Below are 20433 nucleotides of genomic sequence, written 5' to 3'. Positions count from 1 at the left end.
GGCTAGGGGGGGATTCAAAATCATGTTTATGCTTGCTATATGATTTGATTACTTCCAATTGCGTTTCTTGAATTGTGAATTCAATTTACTTATCCGTTCGTATAAAAACTAATTTGTGTATGTTGGTTGAGAGTGCACGCTTAATTTTCATGCATGAATTTGACGCTAGAATATAAGGGAGTTTCACCTAATCGTTATGAACTTATATTCACAAGTAGTGAAGGTTGCTAGTCACAATCACGTTAAGTAAATTCTTGGCATAAGTTTCATGCAAATCATAGTAATGAGTGCCTCGTCAATGCTTATGTTTTTCATAGAACTTAATGATTCTTGCTTGTATCTCTATTATGCAATTCATGTAGGGAACTTGTAGGGAATGTTTTGGGTTGTCGTATGCAATCATCCAATCTAATAACTTGTTGAAAAACTGACAGTTAATTAGTGCAATTCACGGTTAATTTGGGGCGTTGAGTATTCATAACTTATCGAAGAGCAATTGGAAATCATTTTGTATGCAAGCAAGACATGTGTGGAGAAGAACCCCTTAGCTAGTCTTCCATTATCCATTCAACCCAAATTTGTTTAAAATCTATTTAAGTTTTTAGTTTATTCGTTTTTACTTTCAACTTCACCAAACTCAAATCCCCCTTTTACTTTCTTGTTTTAAAATCTTTTGTTTACATTTTTAACTTTGTTTCTTTTTGTTTTTGAGTCAGTTTAGAGGTTTTAGCAAGCCTTCCTAATCCCTGGTTTAGAACGATACCCTACTTACATCTATACTACAATTGTCAAAAGAGGGTTTAATTTGTGTGTCAAGTAATTCTCGCATCAGACCACGAGCCTTAGCAATAATATGTAGTTTCTTTCCAATTTACTTATGATATTATGCATGCAAAGTTTGAATTATTAATCACTGGTTTAAACTATTTGATTGTCTTGATGCTTGATCACCATTGGGATGTTTAGAAAAGTAATTTGATGCAATTTTGGTTGGAGGTCGGTCCCTTAAATTGACGAAGGCTTCTTGTGGTTAATATGTGCAAGTTCATTTAAGATGAATACCATGTCTTAAGGGTTGCATGGTTTTTCAAAAGGTTTCACAAAACTTAACGAGTCATGCATGTTTAGATTTGATTTGAATACCACAGATGAGTTGCATGTTTGATATACGCTCTATGTTGAGGGTCCAAGTAGGCATACTTTAGGAAAACCTAACCTTCAAAAATACACATATGTAAGTCATAAGTAATTGGAAAAACTATGTAGGATTGTTAAGGTGGCGGCAGAACTACTCTAGTGCTTTTACAATTTAATTTTCAAAAACCGATTTCTTTTAGTCTATATTATTTTGCCAATTTATTTAATTATTTCTATTAAATTTGTTTTTATTTTTTGAAATCACAAAATCAACTTTTTCCAAATCAACTTTGTTTTCAAATAATTAACTAAGATTTGATTTTGACATAAATTATTCATTCAATTTCTGTGGAGAACGACCTTATTAGAGCCGACTATACTGTGACTACCTTGTACTCTTGCAACTATTTTAAGTGTTTTTAGTCTTACTTTTGCAGGTGGTAAAAATCCTATCAACAAACCAACGTGGGTCGGTTTAGAGGGGGAAAACACAGTACTATAGCTAACTTGGTTAATACGAGAATCTGAACAAATAACTAAACAGAAAGAAGAAAACCATGGTCTGCAATGTGAATTATATTACATACACCTAGAAAACAATTTAAAAACCTGTTTAACAAGGAAATTGCAAAGAAATAAACGTGGGAATCTCCTCACACCAACAGCAATCACCACTTTTGTGATTCAATTTCTCGATCACTTTGTGCACCTGTGAAGGTCATACGACCACGAAGGGATCTCATCATCGTCATTGAGCACCGGTACTTCTTCCATCGTAGTTTGTTCATCTTCATTTTCAGCACCACCTACAGGAGGGTCTAAGACCTCATTCTCATCATCAACATTCCACCCCTCCACTCCTTCTGCTAATTCAGTAATTTTTTCGTATTCTCTGTCACCTGAATTTTGTGATTCCTCGTTGCCATACAAGTAAAAGGAGATGCACACGTAATAAATTACGTTAATGAGACTTAGGAATGTTAACCATTTGTAAAACTTGTCCACGTGACTCCTATTTATGCTGTCATCGAACCAAATTCGCCGGAACACCAAAATGCTAATGGCTGTAGTTATTTTTCCAACGCCAAGTGCGAAGTCAGTTAAGTGGGATGCATAATACCAAGCCCTTAGTCTATCAATATTAGCAATTCGATCAGCAAGGAAATCAATCAGTCCATCCTTGGCCAGCCCTTGCATTAGTCCCAGCAGGAAAAACTGCGGAACCAGCCACAAAATGCTCATAGAAGTAGCCTCAGAAGTATCATATTCATGCCACCGCTCATTCCTAACTAACTTCAACCTTTTTCTCTCAACCTGCCATGCAGCAGCACAACATAGCACGGAACAACCCAATCCCAAGCCAATTCTCACCAGCATAGAGTTTGGCCACTTCTTCGGAACTAGTAACTCATACAGAAACGATACCAAGAAACACGAGAAGGAACCCAATACTTCGAAATAAATTGGCTCTACCTTCAATGATTTAAATTTATTATCCAAGTTACTCATTTGTTCGAAAAAGAACGTACTACCTGTTGCCTCCACCAAACTGTATGCTAAAAAGGTCGACCACATAGCTATCACTTCTATGAAAAACCACTTTCCCCCCTTGAGTTTTATGGGTAGCCATAACTTTTTTCTCTGTTCTTCTTGTCCTCCCAACGGCGACGAGTGGGAAAATCTGGTGACCATGCAAATCTCTCCTCCTCTTTGTTGTTCTACTGGATAGAGGATGGCTAATTTTTCAATATATTTAAGACGAGATCGCCAATTAGATTCATCGATTCTACTTCGTACGAAGTAGCAGGAGTATCCAAGAAAGAACACTAGATAAGAAGCTCCCACTAAAGTTGCTGAAATAAAAAAGGTACGTGTCCAAGACACGGTTGAAAGGAAAATAGATATGAATGCACCTAAAAACCAGGGATGGGACCACAAAGTTTTTTTTCGAGTTTCCAGACGTATTAAGTAATTTTCATCTGAGGATGGTGTTTGTTTCTGTTCACTGAAGTATTGATCGTCAAGAAATTCCTGCAAAGTAGCCGATCGACCAGCTTCGCCAAATACTAACAATACGGCTGCTCCATAGTATACCTTAGCCGAAGTTTGTGCACTCGTGAACTTAGAACAAATCCATAATAGAAGAAGTCCCTACGTATACGTGCAACAAATTAACACATAGCAATCCAAAAATTAAGCATATATGTACATTTTTGTATTATCAATTCGTGAGCTAATATGACACTGATCACTCTCCAACATGTAATTTATGATCTCAGCCTTTCAATGTTTAGGTCACAATTAAATATTATTTTTATGGAAAAATAATTTTTGTTGCAGTTATATTTAATATAAGATTGATGGAAAGATATAGAGAGGGGAAAAATGATTTACACATGGTCTTTATAAATATGGAAAAAGCGTATGAAAGGGTCCCAAGAGACATTATCTGGAGGATTTTGGAGAAGAAAGGAGTACGAGTAGCATATATCCAAGCTATAAAGGATATGTATGAAGGAGCAAAGATTGCCGTAAGAACTCATGAAGGACAAACCGAAAGCTTCCCCATAACTGTAGGATTACATCAAGGCTCATCCTTAAGTCCTTACATTTTTGCGTTGGTAATGGATGAGTTAACAGGACATATTCAAGATGATATTCCTTGGTGTATGCCTTTCGCAGACGATATAGTGTTGATAGATGAAACTCAGGAATGGGTAAATGTGAAGCTTAACCTTTGGAGAGAAGTGTTGGAATCTAAAGATCTTCGCCTAAGCCGATCAAAGACAGAATATATGGAGTGCAAGTTCAGTGCAAATGGAGGCCAAAATGAGTTAAGGGTGAGGATCGGAGATCAGGAAATACCAAAGAGGAACTGTTTTCGCTACCTAGGATCTATCTTGCAAAAGAACAGAGAATTAGATGGAGATCTCAACCATAGAATACAAGCTGGATGGATGAAGTGGAAGAGTGCATCCGGCGTATTGTGTGACCGCCGTATGCCACTGAAGCTCAAGGAAAAATTTTATAGGACGGTAATAAGGCCGGCGATGTTGTATGGCACAGAATGTTAGGCGGTGAAGCATCAACACGTACATAAAATGGGTGTATCGGAGATGATGATGCTTCGTTGGATGTGTGGGCACACGAGAAAGGATAAGATTAGGAATGAGAATATCCGAGGTAAAGTAGGAGTACCCGAAATTGTAGGAAAGCTAAGAGAAAAATGGTTACGGTGGTTTGGACATGTGTAAAGAAGGCCTATTGACGCTCCGGTTAGAAGATGCGACTACGGGATAGAGGTTGAGGGCCGAAGGGGTAGAGGAAGACTTAGGAAAACTTTGGAAGAGACTCTAAGAAAAGACTTAGAGTACTTGGATCTAACGGAGGACATGACACAGGACTGAGCACAATGGCGTTCTAAGATTCATATAGCCGACCCTACTCAGTGACTTGGATTTTTCAAGTCTCCAACCAAGAAGTTTTTCTCACACAAGAAATTAAGGGAACACTACCTCAACCTACATGCTTCACTCACAAATCTTCAACATACAAGCTTCAACAAAAGAAAAATTCAAAGAACTTAGTGAAGAAGGCTTTGGTGTATTTAACACAATACGTTGAAATGAAGCAAAGTTTATTTATTGATATATTCGATAAGTTACAAATATGTAGATATACATGAGTCAAAATAAACAAACAAGAGGGGGCCTTCACAAAGAGAGGTCTCAGCAGTCTGTAGAGCCCCAGAAAGAGAAGGCACCGGAGGGTGATCACTCGGAGCCTCAGTACTGGACAGAACCCTAGAAGGAAGAGGCATCGGAGGCTGATCATTTGGAGCTTCATTACGCGGTACAACCCTAGAAGACGAAGGTAATAAATGCCTTTGGAACAAACCCACAAACCTCTAATGATCAAGTAAAATCTGACCATCAGATTCCTTCATCTAGTCAAGCTTCATTTTCATGTTTGTAGCATAGTCATGTGCGAGCCTGTGCAACTGTTTATTCTCATGCTTGAGCCCTCTAATCTCCTGCTTGAGACTCATCATTTCAGCCGCCAATGATTCAACTTGGCGGGTTTGAGCAAATAGGCGTTGAGCCATATTCGACACAGAACCTGCACACTAAACATTGAAAGCCAGAGAATCCTTAACAGCCAACTCATCAGACCGTTTGGAAAAAAGTCTGTTATCTTTGGGAGTAAGAATGTTCCTGGCCACCATCGTAGCGGTCATATCATTCTTCATCACGGAATCCCCAATGGTAAGAGAACCAGTAGGGGATAAGAATGATGGGCGCCATATGTTGTCTGGAGAAGGCGCGGCTGCTTCTTCACCAAGGTTCAAGTCAAAACGACGGTCGGAAGATCCAGACATTTTCAAAGGTGTTGAAAAGAGAAGAGGTCGGACAAATTAAGATCTTAGAAGTGCAAGAAGGGAGCTTCTACTAGTGGAGATTCAAGTGTGCTTTGGAACTTAATGTCAGCCTCTATAAAAATCTGCACTCGACGGAGCTTCAGAAATTGAAAAGGCGCCTGCTTAAAAATCGAAGAGGCGTTTGCTTTCTCAAAAGCTGGGCTGCTCAGAAACCACGAGGGCCGATCTCAGAGATCGAAAAGGCGTTTGCTTTCTCAAAAGCTGGGTTGCTCAAAAACCACGATGGCCGATCTCAAAAATTGAAGAAGCGCTTGCTTTCTCAAAAGCTTGGCTACTCAGAGACCACGAGGGCCGATATCAGAAATCGAAGAGGCACCTGCTTTCTCAGCCTTGTCAGCATCTGTCACATGCACAATCAGCTTTGCGGAAATTACGGGCATTCTGTCGAAGATTTCTGGTGAAGTAGAAAGCACGTGAATCTTACTATTCAATCATCCACTTTCCACACGCAACATCAGCTCATGGGTACCACAGATAACTTTGCCAAAGATCTCTGAAAAAGTTTAGACACGTGAAGCTTGCAGCTCCCACTACATCGCTATGACCAAGAAGGGTAAAAGAATTGCAAAGAAACAGCACTAACAAAGTTTAGACACATAAATTTTGAAGGTTTACTACCATATTATTACCTACAAGGGTAAAGGAACAGCACCACTGCTGGATAATTGGAAAGTCCCTGTGTGTCAACCTCTGTGCTCCGTGGCAAGGTAGACTAGCAAAAATGCCGAACCTTTACTCACATTCGAGAAAACACTCCCAACAAGATTGCTTGCTCCAAAATCGAAAAGTACCGCCATCCGAATCTCGAGAGCCAGACCCCCAACAGGATTACTTTCTCAAAAATTGAAGAGACACCGCTTTTTGAATTTCAAGAGCCAGACTCCCAGCAGGATTGCTTTCTCAAAAATTGAAAAGGCACCGTTCTCCGAATCTCGAGAGCCAGATCTTCGACAGGATCGCTTGTTCGAAAACCAAAAAGGCATCGCTTTCTCAACTTCGAGAGCCAAATCTCCTTGGATAAAGCTTGTCTGTAATCTTCACACGCAACATCAGCTTTCCAGATACCACATACCACTTTTTCAAAGTGCTCTGACCGAGTTAAAACACGTGAAGCTGACAGCTCCCACTACAGTGCTATGACCAAAAAGGGTAAAGGAATAGCATTACTACTTGTTGTTAGGGAGACTCCTATATATGTCGACCCCCATCCTCAACGGACAGGCAGACGTGCAAAAATGTTCAACCCTTCCATAATATATGAGAAAACACTCCCAACGAAGCCTCTCGAAATACTCAGTTTTCTTTCCCCTCGATAATACCTCTGCAAACAAGCTACACCAGAGTAAGAATATCTCATATCATCAGGGTTAAAAGCAAGAGTATCCCATATCATGCTTTTTCCCTGTCTTTTCCTTTGGCCTTGTTCTTACCTGCAAGACAAGGAGAAAGAGAGCAATCAGTCAGCACTTGGAATCATGCTTCCAGTCAGGAACTGACTGCCTGGAATCCCTTACCTGATTACTTACCTGGCATTGCTCTCGAGTATTCATCTTCAACATCTTATGCTTCCAGAGAAGATACCACATTTGTCTGATGAACAGATAGGGCAAGTGAGAAGAATACAAGGAAGCATGTGGAGACAAGCGTAACAGAACACGTGCCGATACTTCCATTACTTTGTCAACAACAAAAGTATCCCATAGCAGCAGGGTCGAACGTACTCTAGATTTGATGGACTTGTTTTGACCCTCAAATTCTTCAGTAGGCCTTATACTCTGGAGGTAACCAGAAAACCCTTCAGCCCAGTTCAAGAATAAGCCTATGGAAAGTTACTTCTTCAAAAGCAAAAGTATCTCATATCATCTCTTCTCCTTTTCTTCTCTTTATTCTTCATGCTGCCTGCAAGATAAGGAGAATGAGAACAATCAGCCGGAACTCGAAATCAAACTTCTGATCTAGGACTGATTGCTTAGAGCTCTGATTGCTTACCTTGTCTGTCACCTCTTTCAGCAAATCCCTTAGCTTGACAACTTGGGGGACTCCTACTACATGGTTTGTATCGCGCTTGACCAAGCCTGAAACTACAAGTAAGCTTCAAGTGAAATTGATACATTACCTTGTGCATCTCAACCAGTGAAAGATACCACCCCTGAACGGAGGAAGAGTACTTCCAGAGAAGATACCACATCTACCTATGAGACAGATAAGGCAAGTGAAGACGATACTACACTTTGGTCCCCAACCGAGGAGCTTCCCCTCCAACCAGGAGGCCAATCATAGAGAGACACGTGTCGACATCAGAAGTCAATCATAACGCGACACGTGTCAACATCGGAAGCCAATCACAACACGACACGTGTCAATGTCAGAACAAGGCTAGAAACTTTCTTCTATAAAAGGAGATCATTCTCCCAAAATATTTATTAATGTCATTTGTACTAAATCATTCACTTGTACCCACTAAATGAGAGCTTGAACCTATGTACTTGTGTAAACCCTTCACAATTAATGAGAACTCCTCTACTCTGTGGACATAGCAAATCTGGGTGAACCACGTACATCTTGTGTTTGCTCTTTTGTCTCTATCCTTTTACATATTTATCCACACTAATGATCGGAGCAATCGAGCGAAGGTCACAAACTTAATACTTTCTGTTGTACCAAAGTCCTCACTGATTTTGTGCATCAACAATCCTTAAGCCCTTACCTTTTTGCATTGGTAATGGATGAGTTAACAGGACATTCAAGATGTTATTCCTTAGTGTATGCTTTTCGCAGACGATATAGGGTTGATAGATGAAACTTAGGAAGGGGTAAATGCGAAGCTTAACCTTTGAAGAGAAGTGTTGGAATCTAAAAGTCTTCGCCTAAGCCGATCAAAGACAGAATATATGGAATACAAACAGGATGAATGAAGTGGAATAGTGCATCCGGCGTGTTGTGTGACCGTCGTATGCCATTGAAGCTCAAGGGAAAATTTTATAGGACGACAATAAGGTCGGTAATGCTGTATGGCACAGAATGTTGGGCGGTGAAGCATCAACACGTACACAAAATGGGTGTAGCGGAGATGAGGATGCTTCGTTGGAGGTGTGGGCTCACGAGAAAGGATAAGATTAGGAATGAGTGGGTTGGACATGTGCAAAGAAGGCCTACTGACGCTCCAGTTCGAAGATGTGACTACGGGACAGATGTTCAGGGTCGAAGGGGTAGAGGAAGACCTTTGGAAGAGACCCTAAGAAAAGACTTAGAGTACTTGGATCTAACGGAGGACATGACACAAAACCGAGCGCAATGATGTTCTAGGATTCACATAGCCGACCCCACTTAGTGGAAAAAAGCTTTGTTGTTGTTTGTTGTTGTAGGGTAAGGAATTGACCTTTATAAATAAAGGCACAATTGGTGGAATATAACACACCTCACAATTAAATCTCTCCATTCTCTCTCTTGCCACCGGCCCCCTCTCCCTAGATTATCCTAAAATATTGTATGAGTGAGGATATATGGGCTTTAGATGTAGGACATGGTAATTTTGTTTTTGTTTTTGTTTGGTACTGATTAATTAGTTATGCTTGATCAATAAAAAAAAGTTAGTTATGCTGGAGAGACTAAGCCTAAGCCTAAGTTTGGTCCCGCCCTTGTTTATATGATCACAATTATGTATAATTAAACGATTTTAGATTTTTTATTTTTTTAAATAGATGATCCTTGAATTCTGACCTACAATATTAACAGTTCATTTAGAAAGTGAAACTAAATGAATGGTTAGACCTATATTAAATTTTGAAGAAGGCTTACAAGAAAATAAGCAGCATTTGTGGAGACAATCATTTTAAAACGACTCTTGTGTGTGTCTGATATATGAGCAAGACCAATAACCGTGACGGCTGTAAACCCATCTTGTAGATTGGTAACTAATGCAGCCATTTCAAAGTGTTCGGTACTCCAAACGTCCGTCAAGTACGTTACCAAGATACCCACTATTGCATGATTTACGAAGCTGTGGCTGAAAACCAAACCTATTTATATATGTCATCACAAAGAAACAAGAGAGATCAGAAAGTTGGTTTGAATTAATTCCCGAATCTGCAGTAATGAAGTTCCGTTTCTCTTATTTCGAGAGAGATAATATCTTGTAAATCAGAAAAATTACACTGTCAGTTGTATGTTTAATAGAAAAACACTTAAGGTGCTTAATTAATTGGAGGAAGAAAAAACCCCGCATCTATTCACTTGTCATACTCCGATTGAATTTTTAGGTGTAAAATTCCTTCGGTTTTGCATAGCAAATTGATTTTTTTGTAAAATATTTAGTTTCAAGAGTGTGTGTGTGTGTTTTAAAGTATAATGTTATCAAGATTTATATGTGAATTTGCCACCAAATTAAGTTGGCCATTGTGTGATTTACCAGAAGTCTCTCTCCCCTTAATGTAAAAATATATCAATGTACTAAAAAAAATAAAAAATTCAATAGAGATTGATCAATGACCCTCACCTCGAATGCATGTAGTAGCCTTGGAGAAGTAGAAGTGGTTTCCGAGCCACTTTCTCACTATATGGCAGCATTTTCCGGGAAAAACGTTGTAATGACCCCAATTAATTCCTATCTGAATGAGCCGCTGAACCGTTCCTTCTGACAATGCCGACACAGTTCTGGAAAATCTTCCCATGGCAAGCAAAACCTGCAACCATAGCTAACAAAAGAAATTATACTCGAGAGTGTAGTATATATATTGCATACTCACTGCTACAAAAAGGCAATAGCCATCGTTGCTGCTGCCACAGTTCAGTAACTGTGACTTCTATTGCTCAGAGAATCGGAACCTTGTATATTGGAAATATGAGGCCCATACAACATCTGTGGTATAAAGTGTTAGACACAGATCACCCTCAATGTATGTACCACAATTAAATATATAATTAAAGATCGATAAGGATATCGAACACAAAAAGAAAAAAAATATATATATTGGATTTCACAAGTAATTAGGTTGGAAATAATATTGGTGAACCGCTGGCACCTCTTTGTATTTTTAACATATTGCTTCTATAAAATATAAAAACAGAGGCTATCACTCTCTAATACATGTAAATCACACTAAAATTGTAATTTCCACCCTGTATTGTAGGGTCTGTCAGCAATTTGATCAAATTTGTGACAATCTATATTAGAGAGAATCTCATCCAAGATATTCATGACTCATTGAGTCCCTCCAAACCCTCAAAAACCTAACTCTATTCTCTTCCACTTTTAATCTTGATGCCTTGATGTATTGACACAATTTTTCAAGCAATACATGTAAAAAATATTATTGAGGGAGATCTAGATGAGCTATGCCAACTTTTTTTCTCGAGAATTACTTATGATTTCCCGTATTTTAAGAACCATGGATTCCAAAATTGTTCAATAAACCAGTATTAAACATATCTACACATGTTCAGTGAAATAGAGATCATGATTGGAGATGCTCTTAACATTTAACTAAGAGTAAACAGTTGATTTTGTCCCTGAATTAGTACATGAGCGACGTTCCTAAATTATTTTTTTCGATAAAATAAGTCCTTAAATTGATTAAAAGTTGCCACTCAGTATTATGGTTTAGTGATCTTCCTCTTCACTTGTAAGTGAGAGGTCTTAGGTTCGATTCTCGCCAAAAGCGAATTTTAACCACATTATTGCTAGCCCACCCCCACTATAAGGTTTAGCCTACTCCCTTCTCCCTTAGTGTAGATAATATCGTTTTTTCAAGAAAAAAAAAATCATTAGAAGTTGCCAATTTCATCCATACTGAAGGTTTTAAAGTTATTCTATCCAATTCTTGTGAATTTAAGTTGTGTGACGTACACGTGACACACTTCAGGAGTGTATATCATCATTTCTCATCCCCAAAAAGCACTTAATGTTGCATATACCATATAGGTTCTGTATAGTTACTATAAAAAAGGTCGTACCCAGTGCACAAGGCTCCCGCTTTACGCAGGGTCTGGGAGAGGTGAATGTCGGCTAGCCTTACCCCCATTTATGGAGAGGCTGCTCCCAAGTCTCGAACCCGAGACCTACCGCTCATGGGCGAAGGCACTTGCCATCGCACCAAGTGCGACCTCTTTCTGTATAGTTACTATATCGCTACATAAATATATACAAGTTCATATGTAGAGATAAAAATAAGATCTTAGAAAAAACATATTGCAAGCAATTTGTATCGAAATGTTATACTGAGGGGAATGTAAAGCATGATTATGGTACCGGTATACTTTGTCCTACTAGATTAATCTCATACCCAATTTTTGTAAAAAAATTAATCTAATTTCAGAATTATAATCTAATTCCTGATTAATTAACTAACTACAGCAGGGAAGATCATATAAAGTTTGTAAAAGATGCATGCCTAGTTACCTCCGACAATAGTCAAACGTTAACTTACAATTGACGGCACCAGATGACTCTTCACTGTGCTACAATTGACGGCACCAAATGACTCTTCACTGTGCTACTCCGAGTGCAGATGTAGAGAGAGAGAGAGAGAGATCTACTATTACTATACTCGACAATTCAAGGAAATTTTGTTTCAGGCAGTCTAAGGCTGCGAGATGGTCCTAAGCTAAGGATTTATTTGAGATTGAAACGGGAAGCATCCAAAAAGAACAACCTTTCTAAGAAAAAGAAAGAAAAAGGAAAAAGAAATTGAAAAACAAGATGCAGACTTTTCAAGATGTTTTCATTGGAGGATTCTCTTAATCTTTTTATGAGGATCTAAGTATTTTTAAATTGTATCTATTCATTGTATATTGTATGATCAATTTTCGTTAAATATTATTTATATTTAATTTTAAATAATTTATAATCACATAATATACAATAAACGAATACGATTTAAAGATTATCCTCACAAAAAAAAAATTCTAAAATCTTCACAAAGATGATAGGAGAATCCTCATTAGTTTTGTTTTTCACGAAGACTTTGAAAAGTATTTCCATGTGCTAAAAATTCCCAAATTATTGGAACGTAGTGGCTTGTAGGTCCAGTCCGTACGTCGAATTATTAGCATTACTTTAGCCATACTCTTCTTTTAATACTTTTAAGTGGTGGTAGTGGCTCTGACTTCTGAGTCTTCTGACCAAAACAAAACAAAACAAGTGGTGGTAGTGGTTCTGAGTCTTCTGACCAAAACAAAACAAGTGGTGGTAGTGGTCTCACATTACTTATTTTCTTAGAAAAATTAATGAAAATATTTAAGAGTTTTAGTTTTTAACGATAAAAATAAAATAAAGGGTAAGATGAATAGTATCAGGATAGACTTTTTAATGTACAAATATGATTTTTCGTTAAAGTAAACAGTACCGAAACTTTTCGTTAAAGTTCTTTATTTTCTTCTCACAACTAGGTATTCATTTTCACTATAAATTTTTATATTTTATTTTAAATAGAACAAATTTATAAATCATTAAAAAAAATTATGAATAGTAATTACTCTTGTCTTTGCCCTTCCCAAATGAGTGGATTTGTACAAAAATAATTATTGTTTAGTTAATAGTAAGGCCCTTATCATTACTATTGTAGGACAAGAAAAACTTGTGTAAAGCTTAACTTGTCATCAGTGTTCTAAAAAACGCCCTAGGTGGTGCCTAGGTGCTGGGCGGACACCATCTGAGGCGTTTTATTGCAAATCGGCTTGAAAAATTGGTCGAGCTCTAGGCGGACTAGGCGGTTGGGCGGTTTTTTTTTTTTTTTTTTTTTTTTCCTATTCTGAGTTTCTAACTTCTAATTCATAATTTCAGATTCTATGAAGATGAGGGAAGAGAGTGAAGAGAGAGAGAGAGAGACAACTAGTGAATTTTTGCAGCTCGTCTGTGAAGACGAAGGAAGAAAAAATGCATCTACAGCTCGTCTGTGAAGAGTGCGAGAAGAGAGAGAAAGAGAAAGGGTTGAGCTTCATGAGGAGGGCAAGGGGCTGGCCGATGCTACCGGCAGCGCTGAGAACAGCGACCTTCCATTCGAGGACGGAGGCGGAGGAGTAGTTGCGGCGAGCGACTCGGTGTACGGATCTGGCGATGGAGATTGAAGGCCTAATTTTTTTTATTTTTTATTTTTTCTTTAGGAGTGTCGAAACCTTGCTACTTCGAATTGCTAACACTGAAACAACAACAACAATGACTAATTTACAAAGTGAGAGATTGCGTACTGTATCTATTTAGAGAGATTATATTCACACACTTAACTCTGCCTGTGTAAGTGTATCTTAAATTACCGGTCCCAAGCCCGGATAAAGGAGGAGGGGGAAGGCGTCAGGTAGTCGACAACCGGCACTCTTAGTTTACGTCGAATCATTATGAAAATGAATCCAGAACGAAATCGCGCTAAAGCTAGGGCGTCACCCGTAAGTGGCGCGTTGTGTGACCCGAGCACAGTGATAAGTGAGTAAGGGTCGCTGTATCTCCATCGGCACCCGAATGCAATGTTAAATGAGTAAGGGGGCCATAGAAACTTCTTTTCGAACGACTCCACTCAAAGTTGTTTGGGAGCATATGCTCCTATCAACTTTACACAGGACACACAAAAGAAGTACTTTGATCCTATTAGACGGGGGAGGTTGAAGAAGCTATGACAGAAGAGTAGAGTTCAAGAGAGTAGAATGCATTTAGGAACATGGAATATAGGAACCCTAACGGGAAAATCTATGGAAGTAGTGGAAGATATGGTGATGAGAAGGATAAATATTATGTGCCTACAAGAAACTAAGTGGGTTAGTCTTAAAGAAAAGGATCTAGAAAACTCAGGGTTTAAACTCTGGTATTCGGGCACAAATAGAACGAGAAACGGTGTTGGCATCATCGTGGACAAGACCTTGACACAAGATGTTATAGATGTCAAGAGGGTAGGAGATAGAATCATGGCAATCAAGATTGTAATAGGACAAGAACTCATCAATGTGATTAGTGCGTACCCACCTCAAGTAGGGTTGGATACGAGTTCGAATGAGAAATTTTGGGAAGACCTTGGAGACTTGGTGCAAGGAATTGCTCAGACGGAGAAGTTATTTATATGAAGAGATTTAAATGGACACGTGGGCAAGGAGACAGGCAACTATGGAGGTTTTTATGTTGGCCATGGTTTTGGGGAGAGAAACGAGGATGGGGAAGCTATCTTGGATTTTGCAATGGCATATGATCTCTTCTTAGCCAACACCTTCTTTAAGAAGAGAGAAGAACATGTGATCACCTACAAGAGTGGGTCATAAAAAACACATATAGATTTTCTTCTAATGAGGAAAAGGGATCGTATAACTTGTAAGGATTGCAAAGTTATACCGGGAGCGAGCTTGGCTAATCAACATCGCTTGTTGGTGATGGATGTACATATCAAAAGAGTGAGAAAAAAAAACAAGGCTTGGAAGTGCCCAAGAACTAGATGGTGGAATCTAAAAGGAGAAAAACAAGCCATTTTCAAAGAGAAAGAACCAGTATGTGTGGGATAGAGAGGGGGAAGCTAGCCAAAGGTGGGATTCCATGGCTAGTTGTATCCGAAAAGCAGCAAAAGAGGTATTAGGAGAGTCCAAGGGCTTTGCTCCACACCAAAAGGAATCTTAGTGGTGGAATGAGGAGGTACAAACAAAGGTGAAGGCTAAGAAGGAATGTTGTAAAGCCTTATACAAAGATAGAACCGATGAAAATGGTGAAAGGTATAAAAGAGCGAAGCAAGAGGCGAAGAAAGTTGTGAAAGAAGCTAAGTTAGTGGCTTATGACGATATGTATAAGTGACTAGATACCAAAGAAGGAGAGTTGGATATCTATAAACTAGCTAGAGTAAGGGAAAAGAAGACAAGGGACCTAAACCAAGTGAGGTGCATCAAGGATGAGGATGGAAAGGTTCTTAATACAGAGAACGCGGTCAAAAACAGATGGAGAGGTTATTTTCATAATCTTTTCAATGAAGGACATGAAAAGAGAACTTCTTTAGGGGAGTTGAGTAACTCAGAAGAGTGTAGAAACTACTCATTTTATGGTCGAATCAGGAAGGAAGAAGTGGTTGTAGCTTTGAAGAAGATGAAGCATAGAAAAGTAGTGAGCCCAGATGATATACCGATCGAAGTGTGGAAAGTCTTAGGAGAGACAGGTATAACATGGCTTACTGACCTTTTCAATAGGATTTTGAAAACGAAGAAGATGCCAAATGAGTGGCGAAAGAGCACTTTGGTGCCTATCTACAAGAATAAGGGCGACGTACAAAATTGCATGAACTATAGGGGTATTAAGCTAATGAGTCATACAATGAAGCTCTGGGAGAGAGTCATTGAGCATAGATTGAGGCAAGAGACACGGGTTTCGGACAACCAATTCGGGTTCATGCCAGGGCGCTCAACCATAGAGGCAATCTATCTCTTACGAAGATTGATGGAAAGATATAGATAGGGGAAAAAGGATTTACACATGGTATTTATAGATTTGGAAAAAGCGTATGATAGGGTCCCAAGAGACATTCTCTGGAGGATTTTGGAGAAGAAAGAAGTACGAGTACCATATATCCAAGCTATAAAAGATATGTATGAAGGAGCAAAGACTGCCATAAGAACTCATGAAAGACAAATCGAAAGCTTCCCCATAACTGTAGGATTACATCAAGGCTCATCCTTAAGTCCTTACCTTTTTGCGTTGGTAATGGATGAGTTAACATGACATATTCAAGATGATATTCCTTGGTGTATGCTTTTCGCAGACGATATAGTGTTGATAGATGAAACTCAGGAAGAGGTAAATGTGAAACTTAACCTTTGGAGAGAAGAGTTGGAATCTAAAGGTCTTCGCCTAAGCTGATCAAATACAGAATACATGGAGTGCAAGTTCAATGCAAATGGAGGCCAAAATGAGTTAGGGGTGAGGATCGGAGATCAGGAAATACCAAAGAGCAACTGTTTTCTCTACCTAGGATCTATCTTGCAAAAGAACGGAGAATTAGATGGAGATCTCAACCATAGAATACAAGCTGGATGGATGAACTGGAATAGTGCATTTGGCGTGTTGTGTGACCGTCGTATGCCACTGAAGCTCAAGGAAAAATTTTATAGGACCACAATAAGGCCGGCGATGCTGTATGGCACAGAATGTTAGGCGGTGAAGCATCAACACGTACACAAAATGGGTGTAGCGGAGATGAGGATGCTTCGTTGGATGTGTGGGCACAAGAGAAAGGATAAGATTAGGAATGAGGATATCCGAGGTACAGTATGAATAGCCGAAATTGTAGGAAAGCTGAGAGATGGGACTACGGGATAGAGGTCCAGGGCCAAAGGGATAGAGGAAGACCTAGGAAAACTTTGGAAGAGACTCTAAGAAAAGACTTAGAGTACTTGGATCTAACGGAGGACATGACACAGGACCGAGCATAACGGCGTTCTAAGATTCATATAGCCGACCCCACTTAGTGACTTGGATTTTTCAAGTCTCCAACCGAGAAGTTTTCCTTACTCGAGAAATTAAGAGAACACTACCTTAACCAACATGCTTCACTCACAAAGCTTCAACATACAAGCTTCAATAAAAGAAAAATTCAAAGAACTTAGTGAAAAAGGCTTTGGTGTATTTAACACAATACGTTGAAATGAAGCAAAGTTTATTTATTGATATCTCTGATAAGTTACAAATATGTACATATACATGAGTCAAAATAAACAAACAAGAGGGGGCCTTCACAAAGGTTGCTTAGGAGAAGTCTCAGCAATCGGTAGAGCCCCAGAAAGAGAAGGCACCAGAGGGTGATCACTCGGATCCTCAATACTGGACAGAACCCTAGAAGGAAGAGGCATCGAAGGCTGATCATTTGGAGCTTCATTACGCGGTACAGCCCCAGAAGACTAAGGCAATAAATTCCTTTGGAACAAACCGACAAACCTCTGATGATCAAGTAAAATCTGACCATCAGATTCCTTCACCTGAAGAAGTTTCCTCTTCATGTTTGTAGGATAGTCATATGCGAGCCTATGCAACTGTTTATTCTCATGCTTGAGCCCTCTAATCTCCTGCTTGAGACTCATCACTTCAGCCGCCAATGATTCAACTTGGCGGGTTCGAGCAAATAGACGTTGGGCCATATTCGACACATAACCTGCATACTGAACACTGAGAGCCAGAGAATCCTTAACAGCCAACTTATCAGACCGTTTGGAAATAAGTCTGTTATCTTTGGGAGTGAGAATGTTCCTGGCCACCATCGCAGCGGTCATATCATTCTTTATCACGAAATCTCCAATGGTAAGAAGACCAGTAAAGGATAAAAAGGATGGGCGTCATATGTTGTCTGAAGAAGGCGCGGCTATTTCTTCACCAAGGTTCAAGTCAAAACGACGATCGGAAGGGCCAGACATTTTCAAAGGTGTTGAAGAAAGAAGAGGTCGGACAAATCAAGATCTTAGAAGTGCAAGAAGGGAGCTTCTACTGGTGGAGACTCAAGTGTGCTTTGGAACTTAATGCCAGCCTCTATAAAAATCTGCACTCGACAGAGCTTCAAGTGTGCTTTGGAGCTTCAGAAATCGAAGGGGCGTTTGCTTTCTCAAAAGCTGGGCTGCTCAAAGACCACGAGGGCGGATCTTAGAGATCGAAGAGGCGTTTTCTTTCCCAAAAGCTGGGCTGCTCAGAGACCACGAGGACCGATCTCAGAGATCGAAGAGGCGTTTGCTTTCTCAAAAGCTGGGCTGGGCTGCTCAAAGACCACGAGGGCCGATCTAAAAAATCGAAGAGGCGCTTGCTTTCTCAAAAGTTGGGCTGCTCAGAGACCACGAGGGCCGATCTCAGAAATCGAAGAGGAACTTGCTTTCTCAGCCTTGTCAACACCTGTCACAAGTACACTCAGCTTTGCGTAAATTACAGGCAATCTGTCGAAGATTGCTGGTAAAGTAGAAAGCACGTGAATCTTACTGTTCAATCATCCACTTTCCACACGCAACATCAGCTCATAAGTACCACATATAACTTTGCCAAATATCTCTGACAAAGTTTAGACACGTGAAGCTTGCAACTCCCACTAAATCGCTATGGCCAAAAAGGGTAAAAGAATAGCAAAGAAACAGCACTAACAAAGTTTAGACACATAAATTTTGAAGGTTTAGCTACCATATTATTACCCACAAGGGTAAAGGAACAGCACCACTGCTGGATAATTGGAAAGTCCCTGTGTGTCAACCTCTGTGCTCTGTGGCAAGGTAGACTAGCAAAAAATGCCTAACCTTTACTCACATTCGAGAAAACACTCCCAACAAGATTACTTGCTCCGAAATCGAAGAGGCACCGCCCTCCGAATCTCGAGAGCCAGACTCCTAACATGATTACTTTCTAAAAAATCGAAGAGACACCGTTCTCCGAATTTCAAGAGCCAGACTCCCAGCATGATTGCTTTCTCAAAAATCGAAAAGGCACCGTTCTCCGAATCTCGAGAGCCAGATCCCCGACAGGATCGCTTGTTCGAAAACTGAAGAGGCATCGCTTTCTCAACTTCGAGAGCCAAATATCCTTGTATAAAGCTTGTCTGTAATCTTCACACGCAACATCAGCTCTCCAGATACCACAGAACATTTTTTCAAAGTGCTCTGACAGAGTTAAAACATGTGAAGCTGGCAGCTCCTACTACAGTGCTATGACCAAGAAAGGTAAAGGAATAACATTACTACTTGTTGTTAGGGAGACTCCTATATATGTCGACCTCCATCCTCAACGAACAAGTAGACCTGCAAAATACTCAGCTTTCTTCCCCCCCCCCCCCCGATAATACCTCTGCAAACAAGCTACACCAGAGCAAGAATATCTCATATCATCAGGGTTAAAAGCAAGAGTATCCCATATCATGTTTTTCCCCTGTCTTTTCCTTTGTCCTTGTTCTTACCCGCAAGACAAAGAGAAAGAGAGCAATCAGTCAGCACTTGGAATTAAGCTTCCAGTCATGAATTGACTGCTTGGAACCCCTTACTTGATTACTTACCTGGCATTGCTCTCGAGTACTCATCTTCAACATCTTATGCTTCCAGAGAAGATACCACATTTACCTGAGGAACAGATAGGGCAAGTGAGAAGGATACAAAGAAGCATGTGGAGACAAGCGTAACAGAACACGTGCCGATACTTCCACTACTTTGTCAACAGCAAAAGTATCCCATATCAGCAGGGTTAAAAGTACTATAGATTTGATTGCTTACCTTGTTTGTCACCTCTTTCAGCAGATCCCCTAGTTCGGCGACTTGGGAGACTCCTACTACATGGTTTGTATCGCGCTTGACCAAGCCTGAAACTACAAGTAAGCTTCAAGTGAAATTGATACATTACCTTGTGCATCTCCACCAGTTAAAGATACCATCCCTGGACAGAAGAAGAGTACTTAGAGTACTTCCAGAGAAGATGTCACATCTACCGATGAGACAGATAAGGTAAGTGAAGACGATACCACACTTCGATACTTAGATGTTTCGTGATTACTCAGCGACTTGGATCTTGCAAGTCCCCAACCGAGGAGCTTCCCCTCCAAGCAGGAGGCCAATCACAAAGCGACACGTGTCGACAGCAGAAGCCAATCATAGCGTGACACGGGTTAACATCGGAAGCCAATCATAACACGACACGTGTCAATGTCAGAACAAGGCTAGAAAATATCTTTTATAAAAGGAGATCATTCTCCCAAAATATTTCCTAATGCCATTTGTACTAAATCATTCACTTGTACCCACTAAAGGAGAGCTTGAACCTATGTACTTGTGTAAACCTTTCACAATTAATGAGAACTCCTTGACTCCATGGACGTAGCAAATATGGGTGAATCACGTACATCTTGTGTTTGTTCTTCTGTCTTTATCTTTTTACATACTTATCCACACTAATG

The 20433-nt window shown here is 39.7% G+C and overlaps 1 protein-coding gene across 7 annotated transcripts; it reads right to left on the bottom strand.

Moving 5' to 3' along the window:
- Positions 1–1634: 1634 nt before the first annotated feature.
- LOC126596079 (protein NRT1/ PTR FAMILY 5.14-like) lies at positions 1635–12225 on the bottom strand. Of its 7 annotated transcripts, XM_050262555.1 has the most exons (5): positions 12050–12224; positions 11973–12014; positions 10071–10257; positions 9374–9594; positions 1635–3288 (listed from the first exon to the last, which is right to left on the bottom strand). In XM_050262555.1, exons 3-5 carry the CDS (start codon positions 10243–10245, stop codon positions 1834–1836), a joined length of 1851 nt encoding a protein of 616 aa, XP_050118512.1. In that variant the 5' UTR covers positions 10246–10257; positions 11973–12014; positions 12050–12224; the 3' UTR covers positions 1635–1833. The 7 variants fall into 7 exon arrangements, with proteins under 7 accessions (XP_050118512.1, XP_050118509.1, XP_050118510.1 ...); XM_050262552.1 differs by having other exon boundaries at positions 10071–10269; positions 11973–12225; XM_050262553.1 differs by lacking the exon at positions 11973–12014 and having other exon boundaries at positions 10071–10269; positions 12036–12225.
- Between the last annotated feature and the right edge of the window lie 8208 nt (positions 12226–20433).

The sequence above is a fragment of the Malus sylvestris genome, chromosome 13, assembly GCF_916048215.2.
Source record: "Malus sylvestris chromosome 13, drMalSylv7.2, whole genome shotgun sequence".
In the NCBI taxonomy this organism is placed as follows: Eukaryota; Viridiplantae; Streptophyta; class Magnoliopsida; order Rosales; family Rosaceae; genus Malus; species Malus sylvestris.
This window is presented reverse-complemented; position numbering and strand designations above follow the sequence as displayed.